This window comes from Rhinoderma darwinii, chromosome 1 (assembly GCF_050947455.1).
Source record: "Rhinoderma darwinii isolate aRhiDar2 chromosome 1, aRhiDar2.hap1, whole genome shotgun sequence".
NCBI lineage: Eukaryota > Metazoa > Chordata > Amphibia > Anura > Rhinodermatidae > Rhinoderma > Rhinoderma darwinii.
The window spans coordinates 418,682,142-418,700,936 of NC_134687.1; the positions used below are offsets into that span (position 1 = coordinate 418,682,142).

Genomic DNA, 18,795 nt, shown 5'->3' on the forward strand with positions numbered 1-18,795 from the left:
TAATCAGTTCTTCAGATTTGGCCTTGTTCAGAAGCTGTCTTAGTTCTGCAAGGAAGCGTTCTGTGGGATTTTTTTCTAAGATGATATAAGTTGATGCATCATTTAGAAGTCTATAGACCATGGAGACATAGTCATCTCTGTCAAGAACGACAATATTGCCACCTTTATCAGATGATTTTAATACGATTTCGTTGTTTTTGCTAAGTGCATCTAAAGCAGTCTGCTCCATTTGGCTAAGGTTATCCCTGACACCAGCTTTTTGTGTCATAAGTTTACCAAGCTCAGCACTCACCAACTTGACAAAAATGTCAATATGTGCAAACTGGGTGAAAGGAGGGGTCATGCGTGATCTAGGTCGCAAAGTTGAAAATGGGCCAGTGGCTGTGCTCACTCTACATTCATTTTCATTCGCTAGATCCTCAAGAGCGTGCAATGTTCTGAGCTCTGTGGGGTCAAGCTGGTGGGTATTAGTGTTAGTTTTAAAATATTTGTGCAAGGCGAGTTTCCTTGCAAAGAGATGGATGTCTTTTGTCCATGTGAACTCATCGAAAGCAAAGGTAGGGGTGTAGGAAAGGCCCTTGCATAAGAGTGTTTGCTGGTGGGTATTTAGCTGTACGGACGACAAATTGCATATCTGCATGTTATCAGAGATTTGGTTCCCTACGTTGGTTGCTTCCATGGTGTTTGCTGTACTCCTAAAAAAGGAAACGTATTTGGAGGACATGTAAGGAAAGAGTTTGTATTCATTGCCGTAGCTATAGTTCTCCCACTGCCATCTGCTATGGATGGAGTTGATGGTATATTCATTGTCGATGGTACATTTTTTGTCTTGGGTACGGACGAAGAGCGTGTAAAAGAGGATACTGAAAAGGGTGTAGGAGCAGTCGTATGTTGTCCACTGGGGCCAAAGCATTGTGTATTCGTTTTATTAGAAGTAGTATATATTCTCTTAGAGGGGTTGAATTTGTTGGTTCTAATCTTACGTTTTGCCCCTAATCTGTTATCCCCATTAGGTGGCCTCGGTTCATCAGTACCCGAGACGTCGGATTCTGAAAAATCCTCAGTTCTGTAGGTGCGATTAGGGAGGGGAGGGTTACGATTGCGATAGGTGTATGCTTGGCCTGTGTCAAAATCTCTACGATCCCTTATATATTTGCGATGTTTCCTTTCTTTAATTTCTTTTTGCAAATGTTCTATATTTTTTTGTAATTTTATTTCACAGTCTGCGAATTCTGGCTCTGTGTTAAACGCTTGTATATCACTAATCTCCTTTTCCAGTTGTGCACTAATTTTGCCAAAGTCTCTTTTTTCAAAATCTAACAGGTAATGCAACATACGTAGTGAGCTATCAGTTAATAATTGTTCCCAACCTTGAATAAAGATGTTATCATTTCGGTATGAGTTGGGGATTAAATTAATACGTAACCCTCTGTAGATGATTTTTTGCTGGATATACGTTTCTAAACTTGTAATTTCCCAACATGACCGGACGTATTGTTTGTACGTTTTTTGTATATCTCTAAACGCTGTTTGTACGTCAAATTTGTGCAGAGGTATGTTGTCAGTGGAAAATACTAGCGCTGCCTCGGATGAGAGATCATCCGGATTGAGTTTTCTAGAAAGAAAGTTTGCCATACCCCAAAGTTGGAGTTATAGGAATTTCCTTAGGTATTAAGATATTTTCGTAATGCAATAAACGGAGGGTCGAGATGAGGGTGATTAACCCTGATTGTTTAGATTGAGATAGAAAAGACCCTAGAAGCTGGCAGGGATGTGTAATTCAAATAGACAGATGCAATGTGCTTGAGCACAAGTATCCCAATTTCCCAGCTACTACTTGAATAGTGGCTTTAAATAAAACGTAACTTTTAATATTGAACTTTAGAATTGAGGTGCCATGAGAGACGGTAAACGTACAACATTGAATTGGAATAAAAATATACTGAGTCGGTTAGCGTGGTATTAGAGATGTGAGAGGTATTAACATCTCATGGACGTAATGGGGCTCGTATGTACGGCAGCTGCAGACTGCCTGAAGAGCCTGTGTCCTCCGTGGGATAGAGTGCAAAAGCTAAACAGCGACTGAGTTAAATTTAAAAGAGCACTAGCCCCCCCGACATGTTTCACTGCTGAGCAGCGTCTTCAGGGGATAATTCGGGGCTATTACCGGCGCGTGCAGAAAATGCTTCCTGTTATAGTAGGGGAAACACCCATCGTGGGGTTCGTCATCCCCAGTGATAGCCAATAAGATTCACAGAGAGGGACGAGCCCTCATATTGTGTGATTGGCATGTCGGCTAGCCTATGTTGTGAGGCTGCCGTTCATCCATGCACCAGCTGTTTACAGCGCATGCGCACTGTGGTGAAATCGGATGATAATGTTTTTCCCTTTCTACTGAGAGTGGGGACGGCTGCCATTATGTGGTGTCCGCAATTGCTGGGTAGAACACCACATATGCTGGTATATAACTTAGTGGCATAACGACATGGCTTGCCATACTAAATTTAGATGTAATCCTGATGTTCATAGTCTCGATGGGGAAGATGAGACTAAATCAAGACAGTAAGTTAGATAAGATGGCATATATAAAAGGAAGCAAAGGTTATGATCTATGTTGTACTGTGAGGCTATTATAAAGCTCCTAAAGGTGAGGTTGCAGTAATAAGTTAACTGTATATACAAGTAAGGTTTGTTGCATACAGTATATAAAAGATTGCATCACATCATAGTGTATTGTATACATATAGTTATCAAGGTTGAAGACTTGATATAATCCATGTTTTTGGATAGTTGGAATGGAAATTCATGGAGAATATTTATAAAAGATCCTATAAAGACATTTTTATAAAAACTTCTATAAGAAGGCGGCGAAAGTGAAGCCCTCATTTAGACCAATGGGGCTGAGAGATCCCAACCTATGTATCCAGCGTGCTTCTTCTTGTAACAGTTTTTTGTCTAAATTGCCAGCTCTAGGGCCCAATTTGACTTGGGTAATGCCCCAAAATTTCAGGACATTGGCATTTCCCTGGTGACAAGATCTAATATGTCTGGAGAGAGGGGTATCTTCTTGTGTGTTGATGGTACTCACATGCTTGGAGATTCTTCTCCTAAATTGTTGAATTGTCTTGCCAATATATAGTTTGGGGCATGGGCACTTGGCGGCGTATATAACACCGCTACTCTGGCAATTTATGAATTGTCTGATGGTGTACTGTTTGCCATCTACAGGGTTGTTAAAAACTTTGGTTTTTGGCATGAATGGACAGAATGTACATCTGCCGCATGGAAAAGAGCCCATAATGGGCGGTGGGAGCCAGGTGTTACGAGGATTAGACGTTTTGGTATAATGACTGTGTGTTAAGTATTCCCGAAGATTCTTCCCTCGTCGGTAAGTGATGCTGGGGTGGTCAGAGATAACCTCAGCCAAATCAGGATCAGCCCGTAAGATGGGCCAATGCTTCTGTAAGATGTTTGATATTGAAGAGGAACAAGTATCGAAATTACCTATACATCTGATGGTGGAAGGATATTTGTCCTTGTTGGTAACTGAATGTGTGTTGCCGTATAGAAGATCGTCCCTAGAGGCGGCTTTTGCTCGTGCATATGCCCTATGTAAGGTCTTTTTAGGATAGCCGCGTGCTATGAATTTTTGAAAGAGAGTGTGGCATTCTTGCTGAAAAGTTTGTTCGTCAGAGCAATTCCTCCTAGCTCTCAGGTATTGTCCTATAGGTATACCTTTTTTGAGTGCTGGTGGATGGAAGCTGCCCCAGTGAAGGAAGCTATTTGTGGCAGTTTCCTTGCGGTAAATGTTGGTATGGATACCTCCATCAGAATCCAGAGAGATCTGAAGATCAAGAAAATTAATTTGTTTGGTGTGTATTTGGTGAGTGAATTTCATCCCTATTGTGTTATGGTTGAGAATGTCCATGAAATCAAGAAAAAGTGTTTCATCCCCGTCCCAAAAAACCAAAATATCATCTATATATCTTCCCCAGAATGAAATGTGACTAGTGAAAAAAAGTAGATCCTCGTTGAAAATTAACGTGTCTTCCCACCATCCCAAAAATAAATTGGCATAAGTGGGTGCACAAATTGTGCCCATGGCTGTGCCCTTAATTTGATGGTAGAATTTGCCATCAAAAAGAAAATAATTGTGTGTGAGTAAGAAATGAAGAAGTGATATTGTGAACTCATTGTGAGCATAGAATTGTGTGCCTTTTGTATTCAGAAAGTGTCTGACTGCTTTTAATCCAAATTCGTGCTTTATATTAGTGTAGAGAGACTCTACATCTATGGTGGCTATTAACGTGGTAGTGGAGACGTTGATCTCCTGGATTCTGGTGAGGGTATCTTTGGTATCTTTCAAGAAGGATGGTAATGCTCTGACAAATGGTGACAAGATTTCATCAACATATTCGCTTATTCCCTGTGTCAGGTTGTCGTTACCCGATACAATGGGTCTGCCGGGAACTGGGATAGTATTTTTGTGAACCTTGGGCACTGCATAAAATGTAGATAAGGTTGGAGTGGGGTTGAATAGAAATTTATATTCGTCTTGAGTAATCAGTTCTTCAGATTTGGCCTTGTTCAGAAGCTGTCTTAGTTCTGCAAGGAAGCGTTCTGTGGGATTTTTTTCTAAGATGATATAAGTTGATGCATCATTTAGAAGTCTATAGACCATGGAGACATAGTCATCTCTGTCAAGAACGACAATATTGCCACCTTTATCAGATGATTTTAATACGATTTCGTTGTTTTTGCTAAGTGCATCTAAAGCAGTCTGCTCCATTTGGCTAAGGTTATCCCTGACACCAGCTTTTTGTGTCATAAGTTTACCAAGCTCAGCACTCACCAACTTGACAAAAATGTCAATATGTGCAAACTGGGTGAAAGGAGGGGTCATGCGTGATCTAGGTCGCAAAGTTGAAAATGGGCCAGTGGCTGTGCTCACTCTACATTCATTTTCATTCGCTAGATCCTCAAGAGCGTGCAATGTTCTGAGCTCTGTGGGGTCAAGCTGGTGGGTATTAGTGTTAGTTTTAAAATATTTGTGCAAGGCGAGTTTCCTTGCAAAGAGATGGATGTCTTTTGTCCATGTGAACTCATCGAAAGCAAAGGTAGGGGTGTAGGAAAGGCCCTTGCATAAGAGTGTTTGCTGGTGGGTATTTAGCTGTACGGACGACAAATTGCATATCTGCATGTTATCAGAGATTTGGTTCCCTACGTTGGTTGCTTCCATGGTGTTTGCTGTACTCCTAAAAAAGGAAACGTATTTGGAGGACATGTAAGGAAAGAGTTTGTATTCATTGCCGTAGCTATAGTTCTCCCACTGCCATCTGCTATGGATGGAGTTGATGGTATATTCATTGTCGATGGTACATTTTTTGTCTTGGGTACGGACGAAGAGCGTGTAAAAGAGGATACTGAAAAGGGTGTAGGAGCAGTCGTATGTTGTCCACTGGGGCCAAAGCATTGTGTATTCGTTTTATTAGAAGTAGTATATATTCTCTTAGAGGGGTTGAATTTGTTGGTTCTAATCTTACGTTTTGCCCCTAATCTGTTATCCCCATTAGGTGGCCTCGGTTCATCAGTACCCGAGACGTCGGATTCTGAAAAATCCTCAGTTCTGTAGGTGCGATTAGGGAGGGGAGGGTTACGATTGCGATAGGTGTATGCTTGGCCTGTGTCAAAATCTCTACGATCCCTTATATATTTGCGATGTTTCCTTTCTTTAATTTCTTTTTGCAAATGTTCTATATTTTTTTGTAATTTTATTTCACAGTCTGCGAATTCTGGCTCTGTGTTAAACGCTTGTATATCACTAATCTCCTTTTCCAGTTGTGCACTAATTTTGCCAAAGTCTCTTTTTTCAAAATCTAACAGGTAATGCAACATACGTAGTGAGCTATCAGTTAATAATTGTTCCCAACCTTGAATAAAGATGTTATCATTTCGGTATGAGTTGGGGATTAAATTAATACGTAACCCTCTGTAGATGATTTTTTGCTGGATATACGTTTCTAAACTTGTAATTTCCCAACATGACCGGACGTATTGTTTGTACGTTTTTTGTATATCTCTAAACGCTGTTTGTACGTCAAATTTTTGCAGAGGTATGTTGTCAGTGGAAAATACTAGCGCTGCCTCGGATGAGAGATCATCCGGATTGAGTTTTCTAGAAAGAAAGTTTGCCATACCCCAAAGTTGGAGTTATAGGAATTTCCTTAGGTATTAAGATATTTTCGTAATGCAATAAACGGAGGGTCGAGATGAGGGTGATTAACCCTGATTGTTTAGATTGAGATAGAAAAGACCCTAGAAGCTGGCAGGGATGTGTAATTCAAATAGACAGATGCAATGTGCTTGAGCACAAGTATCCCAATTTCCCAGCTACTACTTGAATAGTGGCTTTAAATAAAACGTAACTTTTAATATTGAACTTTAGAATTGAGGTGCCATGAGAGACGGTAAACGTACAACATTGAATTGGAATAAAAATATACTGAGTCGGTTAGCGTGGTATTAGAGATGTGAGAGGTATTAACATCTCATGGACGTAATGGGGCTCGTATGTACGGCAGCTGCAGACTGCCTGAAGAGCCTGTGTCCTCCGTGGGATAGAGTGCAAAAGCTAAACAGCGACTGAGTTAAATTTAAAAGAGCACTAGCCCCCCCGACATGTTTCACTGCTGAGCAGCGTCTTCAGGGGATAATTCGGGGCTATTACCGGCGCGTGCAGAAAATGCTTCCTGTTATAGTAGGGGAAACACCCATCGTGGGGTTCGTCATCCCCAGTGATAGCCAATAAGATTCACAGAGAGGGACGAGCCCTCATATTGTGTGATTGGCATGTCGGCTAGCCTATGTTGTGAGGCTGCCGTTCATCCATGCACCAGCTGTTTACAGCGCATGCGCACTGTGGTGAAATCGGATGATAATGTTTTTCCCTTTCTACTGAGAGTGGGGACGGCTGTCATTATGTGGTGTCCGCAATTGCTGGGTAGAACACCACATATGCTGGTATATAACTTAGTGGCATAACGACATGGCTTGCCATACTAAATTTAGATGTAATCCTGATGTTCATAGTCTCGATGGGGAAGATGAGACTAAATCAAGACAGTAAGTTAGATAAGATGGCATATATAAAAGGAAGCAAAGGTTATGATCTATGTTGTACTGTGAGGCTATTATAAAGCTCCTAAAGGTGAGGTTGCAGTAATAAGTTAACTGTATATACAAGTAAGGTTTGTTGCATACAGTATATAAAAGATTGCATCACATCATAGTGTATTGTATACATATAGTTATCAAGGTTGAAGACTTGATATAATCCATGTTTTTGGATAGTTGGAATGGAAATTCATGGAGAATATTTATAAAAGATCCTATAAAGACATTTTTATAAAAACTTCTATAAGAAGGCGGCAATTTAGACAAAAAACTGTTACAAGAAGAAGCACGCTGGATACATAGGTTGGGATCTCTCAGCCCCATTGGTCTAAATGAGGGCTTCACTTTCGCCGCCTTCTTATAGAAGTTTTTATAAAAATGTCTTTATAGGATCTTTTATAAATATTCTCCATGAATTTCCATTCCAACTATCCAAAAACATGGATTATATCAAGTCTTCAACCTTGATAACTATATGTATACAATACACTATGATGTGATGCAATCTTTTATATACTGTATGCAACAAACCTTACTTGTATATACAGTTAACTTATTACTGCAACCTCACCTTTAGGAGCTTTATAATAGCCTCACAGTACAACATAGATCATAACCTTTGCTTCCTTTTATATATGCCATCTTATCTAACTTACTGTCTTGATTTAGTCTCATCTTCCCCATCGAGACTATGAACATCAGGATTACATCTAAATTTAGTATGGCAAGCCATGTCGTTATGCCACTAAGTTATATACCAGCATATGTGGTGTTCTACCCAGCAATTGCGGACACCACATAATGACAGCCGTCCCCACTCTCAGTAGAAAGGGAAAAACATTATCATCCGATTTCACCACAGTGCGCATGCGCTGTAAACAGCTGGTGCATGGATGAACGGCAGCCTCACAACATAGGCTAGCCGACATGCCAATCACACAATATGAGGGCTCGTCCCTCTCTGTGAATCTTATTGGCTATCACTGGGGATGACGAACCCCACGATGGGTGTTTCCCCTACTATAACAGGAAGCATTTTCTGCACGCGCCGGTAATAGCCCCGAATTATCCCCTGAAGACGCTGCTCAGCAGTGAAACATGTCGGGGGGGGCTAGTGCTCTTTTAAATTTAACTCAGTCGCTGTTTAGCTTTTGCACTCTATCCCACGGAGGACACAGGCTCTTCAGGCAGTCTGCAGCTGCCGTACATACGAGCCCCATTACGTCCATGAGATGTTAATACCTCTCACATCTCTAATACCACGCTAACCGACTCAGTATATTTTTATTCCAATTCAATGTTGTACGTTTACCGTCTCTCATGGCACCTCAATTCTAAAGTTCAATATTAAAAGTTACGTTTTATTTAAAGCCACTATTCAAGTAGTAGCTGGGAAATTGGGATACGTGTGCTCAAGCACATTGCATCTGTCTATTTGAAACACATGCAGAGACACAGAAAGACAGACACACACACACACACACACACACACTGTAACATATACACATACAAACACAGAGACACACTGTATTCACACTACACACACACACACACACACACACACACACACTGTAACATATACACCTACAAACACAGAGACACACACTGTATTCACACTACACACACAGACACTCACCATGTCTCCTTGCTGACAGCATCACAGGTCAGGACGGTCTGTGGGCAGAGCTTCCTCTCTGCTTCTCGGCTGTGTAACAGCAGAGCTGGAAGGCTGCAGCATGGGAGTGGACCTATCCCCTGACCTGCGTCTCATCTGACCTCATGTCACTGATGTGAGGTCAGGTGACAAGTCAGGTGACTGGACTGGTCCACTCCCTGACCGTCACAGACCCCAGTCAGAACGCCGTAATTTCCTGGCTCTTCCTAAAGCTGCTGCAGGTGTCCGACATACGGGGCGCCTGTCAGCAGCAATCAGCTGCTCTTCGGCGCCCCCCCTTCCCTAACACCGGGTTGCGCCCGGGGCACATGCCCCGCCTGCCCCCCCCCCTAGCTACGCCCCTGCATGCCGTACATTTATAGCTTGATGCATGAAAGAGTTAACTACTATGTACAACTTCGTAGCTTCAATGCATTTGAAATAAAAAATAAAGCAACTTTTCCAATAGTCTTGATTAAAAATTTCCTAATACATTGTGCCCACATCTCCTATGCAGAGCTATGTGTCTCCCAGGGTTACAGACTGCAAACAAACCTATGTAGTCTGTTCCTAAGTGGAACTTAATTTCCTTCTGTCTCCTACTTTTTGCTAATGTACATTCAGTAGTATAGCAAGACGTAGGACACAGCACAATACTTATTTTAGGCCACTGCTGCGATAACCATGACATCATGACACCAGAGCAGCGCTGTCATAAGCCACTTGTGAGTCGACACAGGAAATACTTTCTAAATCGAATGCCAGAAAGAGAGCATGAAGCATGACAGAATTTCCTATATTTTAAAATTATAACGTTTTACTCCTTAAATTTTAAATGGATATTTATATATGTTTGGTGTATCAGTTTACTGATGGCAATTCTGTTATTGTGTTATTCAATCCATATTTTCTTTATATTATTTTTTAGCACAACACAAGTCCCTGATGCTTTTATAATGTCAGAAGGGGAAGAATCATCAATAAAAGCCAGGAAGGAAAAAGTGCGGAAAGCCCTTAAAAAATTGAATAATAATATCCAAAAGGTAAATGTTTTTTTCAGCACCTCATAGATGCTCTTATTGAAAGAAGTCAGTCGTTCCCACAAATGTTTTTCCAAGTGAACTTCTGTAGCTCTGTGTGAATTGTGTTTATTAATATCAAGAATAGATTTAGCCCTTGACTGAAGACAAATATAAACCAAAATATATATTTTTGCTTCTTCTTTATGTGCCATTTTTAAATGTTTTTAATGAAGAATGAAGAGCCTCCTGTAATTGCCATTTTGGGATCTGGTGGTGGACTTCGTGCCATGGTTGGTTTTCTTGGTGTCCTTGCTGAACTGGCCAAAGAAGATGTTCTAGATGCTATTACATATATTTGTGGCACCTCCGGATCAACCTGGTAAATTATTTTCACATCGACTCATACCTCTGCAGTATTTTACGCAATAAGGATTTTAGTGGCTAACACAGTATCACATTATTATTTGCTGTACATCACATTTAACTGACTAATTCTATCTAGTAATCATCTATTTTAGCAAGAACGGAAGAATTATCTGATCATGGTTACCAGGGTTGACCTTAGGGGTGTGAGATCTGTGTAACGTTGGAAAAAGCTGCCTTTTTATTTTTTTTGATTGGGTAGAATGATCCTAACTGTACTGCCCAATCATAGTTTAATCATGGCCGCACTGTGATCTGTATCTTCTGCACCAGTGGCAGCTCATCATAGGGGCTATTAAGTAAATTGCAGTTTTGTCACGTTTTTTTGCAGTGAATTGCATCAAAAATGGCAACAAAACTGCATTGTGTATGTCCTGCAAAAGGACCTGCAGACATAAGGTCAGACGAGCTTATGTTAGCAGTTCTTGTTACTGTAAAAATATCTGCAGGTCACATGACCATGTAGGCAGGTCCTAGCACAACAGCAAGAATCCATAGAGAAGACTGAAAGCTGATATGTACGTATAAGTGGTCTGGGGTCTGTATTTAGGAAGTCTGGCATGGGTCTGTATTAATTTAAGTGGTCTGGGGTCTGTATTAGTTTAGGGGTCTGTATTAAGGGGTCTGCGGTCTGTATTAGTTTAGGGGTCTGTATTTAGGGGGTCTGGGCAGGGGCGTAACTAGGAGAGACTGGGCCCCATAGCAAACTTTTGACTGGGGCCCCCCCCTCCCCTGGGTGTCACACAACCCCCCCTTGTAGATAGTGCCTTTTTTACAGCCCCCCCCTGTAGATAACGCCATACAGCCCCCCTGTAGATAACGCCATACAGCCCCCTCTGTAGATAACGCCATACAGCCCCATCTGTAGATAATGCCATACATCCCCCTGTAGATAACGCCATACAGCCCCCCCCTGTAGATAACGCCATACAACCCCCTGTAGATAACGCCATACAGCCCCCTCTGTAGATAACACCATACAGCCCCCTCTGTAGATAGCGCCATACAGCCCCCTCTGTAGATAACGCCATACAGCCCCCACTGTAGAGAACGCCATACAGAACCCCTGTAGATAACGCCATACAGAGTCCCCCCTGTAGATAACGCCATACAGCCCCCTCTGTAGATGAAAACATGATTATAGTACGGGACAGTTGTCCGGCAGCGAGGCAGGGACTCCTAGCATTGTACATAAGTATGATGCTAGGAGCCCGGCTCCCTGCACTGTGTTCGGTCCGGGACTTGCGGCCGAAATACGTCCGTCAATTACGGACGTAATGACCTCGTGTGAATCCAGCCTAAGAGAGTCCGCTTTGAACCCTCTCCAGCTCTTCTATATCCTGTTTACAATGTAGAGCCTAAAACTGAATCCCATATTCAAGATGTGGGCTTAAAATGGATTTATATAGGGGTAATATTACATGACTTGAGAATAGTAGATTCCTACCGTGAACCTCCCAGCATATTCCTTTGTACTACTGAAAACACTTAGGGTATGTTCACACGGTTTATTTTCGGCCGTTTTTCGGGCAGAACGCCTCAAAACATTTGCCCATTGATTTCAATGGGAAAAACGGCGTTCTGTTCCGACGGGGCTTTTTTTTACGCGGCCGTTTAAAAAAACGGCCGCGTAAAAAAACGCCCGCGAAAAAGAAATGCATGTTACTTCTTGGGATGTTTTTGGAGCCGCTTTTCATTGACTCTATAGAAAGACAACTCCAAAAACAGCCGTAAAAAACGCAGCGTAAGGCTATGTTCACACGGGGTATTTTGCCGAGTTTTTTGACGCGGAAGCCGCTTCGCAAAACTCGGCAAAAACGGCCCGAAAATGCCTCCCATTGATTTCAATGGGAGGCGTCGGCGTCTTTTTCCCGCGAGCAGTAAAACTGCCTCGCGGGAAAAAGAAGCTACATGCCCTATCTTCGGGCGCTTCCGCCTCTGACCTCCCATTGACTTCAATGGGAGGCAGAGAAAGCGTATTTCGCGCTGTTTTATGCCCGCGGCGCTCAATGGCGCGAAAATCGGCGTGCAGGGAGAGGAAAATCTGCCTCAAAGTTCCAAACTGAATTTTGAGGCAGATATTCCTCCCCCAAAATACTCCATGTGAACATAGCCTAAAACTGTGAGTGGCTGAAAAAACTTCTGAAAATCAGGAGCTGTTTTCCCTTGAAAACAGCCCCGTATTTTCAGCCGTTTTTGAATTTGCGTGTGTGCACATACCCTTAGTCTTTAATTTGGTGGAAAGGCCACAGCAGCCAATTTAATTAAACAAATGTTTAATTTACAACAATTCACAAATACCATAAATATTATTAAAAATAACATTATAAATAATATTAGAATAACTTTATAATTAACATTATAATTAACATTTAACCTCTTTTTTCACTTAAATGATGAGGAGTCCTTGAAGGCTTTCACACTTCCTGTAATCCATTCGCAGGCCTATGGTCTCTGCCCTCAGCCGTGCTGCACCTAGCCTGAGGACCCATTATCTTCCAGACCTGCCGCCCTTCCTGGGGACCTGGCTCACAGGAATGTGACCAACAGGCTGGGTAAAAGACTCCCCCAAGCCCAAATTGCCACCATCATTATTCATATTTCTTTACCTTCAAGAACTCCTCATACTCCCACTTCTATGACACCTAAATTACCATACCAACCTCACCCTGTCCACCCTGGATTAAAAAAGGGACGGGCGGGCAGGAAAGTTCTTTAGGGTCTTCTTCTGCTGGAAAGGGACCCTCCCTAACTATTCTTTCTTTTTATACTTTCTCAACTCCTCCTCCCCTTATTTACTAAACTTCGTACTGCACACATTACCCCTTTCATAACTTTCTTTAACCCTTAACTCACTACTCCCTTTGTCATGTGTCCCTTTCCCTACGCTTTCAGCTCTGTTCCGGGGTCTTGCTTTTGAATGAGGGTTTTTATTTCTCTTTTTATACACCCAAAAATTTTATTTGCTTTTGCAGCTACTGCTTGACATTGAGTAATGCAGCTTAGCTTACTTGTAAACAGAATACCCAGGTCCATCTCTTATTCCTTTGATTTAATCTAATGTATATGTATTAAAGGGGTTTTCCCATGAGGGACATTTATGACATATCCCCAGAATATGTCATAAATGTCAGATAGATGCAGGTCCCACCACTGGGACCCACACCAATCTCCAGAACAGGGCCCTCTAAACCCCGTTCAGCCCCTCTGTGTTGTGGCTGAATGAGGTGAATTCCGACCATGAAAAAGGTTGTATGGTCGTAAGTTACGAAAACAGCATAACTAGCTATGTTTGATCTCGCTGACTTCCGGCCACTTCCTGGTTATATGGTCAGGAGTTACAATAACCGCGTAACTCGCTGAGCTATGCTGTTTCCATAAATCCCATAGAACTGAATGGAAGTTAAGGAAACAGCATAGCTCACATGCTACGCTGGTCCGTAACTGCTATTCACTACTATGGGACTTACAGAAACAGCATAGCTCAGCGAGTTACGCCATTTACGTAACTCCCGACCATATAACCAGGAAGTGGCCGGGAGTCAGCGAGATCAGACAAAGCTAGAACGGGGTTTAGGGGGCCCCGTTCTACATATAGGTGTGGGTCCTAGTGGTGGGACCAGCATCTATCTGACATTTATGACATATCCTGTGGATATGTCATAAATGTCTCTCATGGGAAAACCCCTTTAATATTCCTGGGGCCTGGGTGCATCACTTTACATTTGTCAACATTAAACTTTATTTGCCACATTTTTGCTGCCAACTCATCATGGTCTTTCTGTAATATTTTACAATCAAACTGAGCTTTAAGCATGCTACAAAGTCATGTATCATTAGCAAAAACTGTCCATTTACTATCAATCCCATCCACAAGGTCATTAATAAAGAGATAAAAATGAATTGGGCCTAACACCGATCCTTGTAGTGCCCCACTGCTCACTTTAGAACATGTTATGTACCATTTACAACACCTCTTTGGTTTCTAACTCTTAACCAATTGTTTACCTATGCACAAACAATGTACCCCAGCCCCTGCCTCTGTAACTTCATAACAAGACTGTTGTGAGGTACAGTATCAATCCTTTTTGCAAAATCCAGATATGACATCAGCCGCATGACCAACATTCAGTTTTCACTTACTTCCTCATAGAAACCGAGCATGTTAGTTAGGCATGACCTGATTTTCATGAATCCATGCTGGTTATCAGTTATTAGATTATTCTCCGCTATATACTTTTGTAGTTCATCTCTTACAATACCTTCAAATACTTTACATACCACAGATGTCAAACTTACTGGATGGAAGTTACGCAGTTCCACCTTTTTACCCTTCTTAAATCTTGGTACAACATCAGTCGTCCTCCAATCCTGTGGCATTGATCCTGTTACAAGAGAGTCTAAGAAGATGAGATATAATGATCTATCCAATACTGAGCTTAATTCCCTTAATACCCGTGGATGAATTTCATCTAGGCCAGGGGCCATATCAATATTTAATTTGCTCAGATGCAGATCTAGTTCCTCCTTTGTTAAGCCGCTAATATTGGGTGTGGAACCTTTATTACAGTCCCCCTAAATATCTGGTACTGGCAGCTCATCATTAAACAAAGAGGAAAAGTACATGTTTAATATCTCAGCCCTTCATTTATCCTCTAGAAATATAATTCAATGGTCATCTTTTAGAGGGACAATGTTTTCAGTTTTTTTCTTTTTGTCATTTATATATTTCCAAAAAAATGTTGGGAATTATTTAATGTCGTTAGTGATTTGTTTTTATGTGGCTAAGCTTACGCATTTGATTTAGAATGACGCCCACGACATTAACACTTATATTATATTCAGGTGTATATCATCCCTCTTTAATGATGAAAAGTGGTCATCATGCATGGAAAAGATGGAGAGTCAGATAACTAATCATCTATTAAGCTCTTCATGGACCATGAAGAAAATATTGGAGAAGCTATATGAGACTTTTTTTAAAGAAACGTTTTCACTGACCAATATTTGGGCTTACGCGTTTATTCATATAATCATTAATGAAGTAAGTAACATTGACACTATACATTGAATTCTACTGTATAATTGTGTTCTACACAATCTATACACATAGTGAATAAGTCAATTCATTAGGGTGGACAGACTGAGGCCGCAGAAATGTTGTTGACTTTTATCTAATGTGTATGGCCAGCTTAAAGCCGTTTTCCCACCAGAGACATTTATGACATATCCACAGGTTACGCTGTTTCCATTAGTCCCATGGAACTGAATGGTAGTTACGGAAACAGCATAGCTCGCATGCTACGCTGCTTCCATTACTGCCATTCACTACTATGGGAGTTACGGAAATAGCGTAGCTCAGCGAGCTATGCTGTTTCCGTAATTCATGGTTGGAAATCACACTCTTCAGCCACAACACAGAGCGGTAGATTTAGGGGGCCCCGTTCAGGAGATAGGTGCGGGTCCCAGAGGTGGAACCTACATCTATCTGACATTTATGACGTATCCTGTGGATATGTCATAAATGTCTCTGATGGGAAAACCCTTTTAAATATTGTTACCACATGATGATTATACTCCTGCTCTGTTATTCCAGATTAATGAAAAAACATTGTCCAGTCACCGGACATCATGTGAGAATGGAGAAAATCCTTATCCAGTCTACTCTGCTGTGGAAACTGGCTCTTTAAAATCTAATGATCCAGGTGAGGGTCACAAGATCTTAGGTAACTTTGATGACAAAATGAATACAAGTGCTAAACGTTACAGCTTAACCAGTTGTGGACCGCCCATAGACTCTAAGGGTATGTTCACACGGCAGCGTCCGTAACGGCTGAAATTACGTGGATGTTTTCAGGAGAAAACATCCACGTAATTTCAGCCGTAACGGCATGTGCAGGCGCTTGAACGCCGCGTCCATTACGGACGTAATTGGCGCTGCTTTTCATTGGAGTCAATGAATAACGGCTCCAATTACGTCCCAAGAAGTGAAAGGACACTTCTTTGGCGCGGGCGTCTATTTACGCGCCGTCTTTTGACAGCGACGCGTAAATATACGCCTCGTGTGAACAGACAAACGTCAGCCCATTGCTTTCAATGGGCAGATGTTTGTCAACGCTATCGAGGCGCATTTTCAGACGTAATTCGGGGGTTAATACGCCCGAATTACGTCCGTAAATAGGCTGTGTGAACATACCCATACTCTGCAAGGACGTTCCAGAACATCCTGCAGAGTTAGCATGTTTGCAGCTCCTCGTTGAGATTCAGCTCTGTGATACAGCTGCCTAGAGATGGCTGTACCACGGAGCTTTCATCCGGAGACCAGCAGTGTGGCCTCCGGTCATGTGATCGCTGTGACAGCCTGTTATAGCAATCACAGAAAAGTTTGTTAGTAAATAACACATTTTTCCATTTCTTCCACTTTATTTTTTTTTATAAATATATTTTTCTATCTATTTATCTATCTATTTATCTATCTGCTACACAGTGATTTTGGCTGCAACTCAGATCGCCCAGCCAAAGCTTGATATGTCCCATTGCAAGTAATGACATATTAATGTGGTCTCATCGCGGTAATTTTACTTGCAATGTAGGCTACAGAACAAAGCGATTTTTGCCCATGCTACCTATGTTGGGGCCAAAGTCGACGTGTAGCCCCAGTCTAAAGCTATACTCAGGGCCGGCTCCAGGTTTATGTGGGCCCTTGGGCAACACAGACTTAGTGGGCCCCTTGGCGGGGGAACTCGCGGCAGCAGTACAATGGCAGAAAACGTTGTGCCCCCATATAGAAGTTAGGCCCTGTTTATGCCCCCATATAGAAGTTAGGCCCCCATTTGGCGCTCCCCCCTATTTTAGTTGCCCTCTGTAGATAGTGCCACAGTGCCTCCCTGTAGATTGTGCCACATAGCCCCCCATCTAGGTAGTGCCACACAGACCCCCTCCCAGGTAGTACCACACAGCCCCCCTAGTGCCACAAAGCCCCCCGCCCAGACAATGCTACACAGCCCCCCTCCCTGGTAGTGCCACACAGCCCCCCTCCCTGGTGGTGCCACAGCACCTGCCCTCCTTGTAGATAGCGCCATTGGGGCTCCCTCTAGGAGTGGAATGCCCAGCCAGAGCATTGCAGACGCATTGTCCATGTATGGGTAGTGACGTCAGGGGCTTCTTAAGGAGCGGAATCCCCGGCCAGAGGGTCGGCAAAGCTCTGGCTGGGAATTCAGCTCCAGGAGAGCCACTGACTTCACTATATAGGAATTCATAGTTTGTTGTGGTTTTTCTATACAATTGGCCACTGCGTATACTGTGCAGTGTAATTTTTTCTTTAAACATGTGGACCTGTAGATGATGTATACCGCCGTATGGATTAGGAGATTTTCCTGACATATATGACGAACGTAGACACTAAACATGATGTGTACGTACATATATATATATACAGTGAATCAAATAAGTATTTGATCCCTTGCTGATTTTGTAAGTTTTCCCACTGTCAAAGACATGAACAGTCTACAATTTTTAGGCTAGGTTAATTTTACCAGTGAGAGATAGATTATATATAAAAAAAAAAAAAACAGAAAATCACATAGTCAAAATTATATATATTTACTTGCATTGTGCACAGAGAAATAAGTATTTGATCCCCTACCAACCATTAAGAGTTCAGCCTCCTCCAGACCAGTTACACGCTCCAAATCAACTTGGTGCCTGCATTATAGACCGCTCTTACATGGTCACCTGTATAAAAGACTCCTGTCCACAGACTCAATTAATCAGTCTGACTCTAACCTCTACAACATTGCAAGACCAAAGAGCTTTCTAAGGATGTCAGGGACAAGATCATAGACCTGCACAAGGCTGGAATGGGCTACAAAACCATAAGTAAGACGCTGGGTGAGAAGGAGACAACTGTTGGTGCAATAGTAAGAAAATGGAAGACATACAAAATGTCTGTCAATCAACATCGATCTGGGGCTCCATGCAAAATCTCACCTCGTGGGGTATCCTTGATCCTGAGGAAGGTGAGAGCTCAGCCGGAAACTACACGGGGGGAACTCGTTAATGATCTCAAGGCAGCTGGGACCACAGTCACCAAGAAAACCATTGGTAACACATTACACCGTAATGGATTAAAATCCTGCAGTGCCCGCAAATTTCCCCTGCTCAAGAAGGCACATGTACAGGCCCGTCTGAAGTTTGCAAATGAACATCTGGATGATTCTGAGAATGATCGGGAGAAGGTGCTGTGGTCAGATGAGACTAAAATTGAGCTCTTTGGCATTAACTCTACTCGCCGTGTTTGGAGGAAGAGAAATGCTGCCTATGACCCAAAGAACACCGTCCCCACTGTCAAGCATGGAGGTGGAAACATTATGTTTTGGGGGTGTTTCTCTGCTAAGGGCACAGGACTACTTCACTGCATCAATGGGAGAATGGATGGAGCCATGTACCGTCAAATCCTGAGTGACAACCTCCTTCCCTCCACCAGGACATTAAAAATGGCTCGTGGCTTGGTCTTCCAGCATG

General features: G+C 42.3%; 1 protein-coding gene across 1 annotated transcript in view; it reads left to right on the forward strand.

The window, feature by feature from the left end:
• Positions 1–7,045: 7,045 nt before the first annotated feature.
• The window catches only part of PLA2G4C (phospholipase A2 group IVC), a 69,347-nt gene continuing 57,597 nt past the window's right edge, over positions 7,046–18,795 (forward strand). The window contains exons 1-5 of the mRNA XM_075825551.1: positions 7,046–7,122; positions 9,756–9,870; positions 10,083–10,228; positions 15,118–15,316; positions 15,869–15,977. Of these exons, the coding sequence (XP_075681666.1) occupies positions 7,046–7,122; positions 9,756–9,870; positions 10,083–10,228; positions 15,118–15,316; positions 15,869–15,977 (646 nt within the window). The remainder of the gene's footprint in view (positions 7,123–9,755; positions 9,871–10,082; positions 10,229–15,117; positions 15,317–15,868; positions 15,978–18,795) is intronic.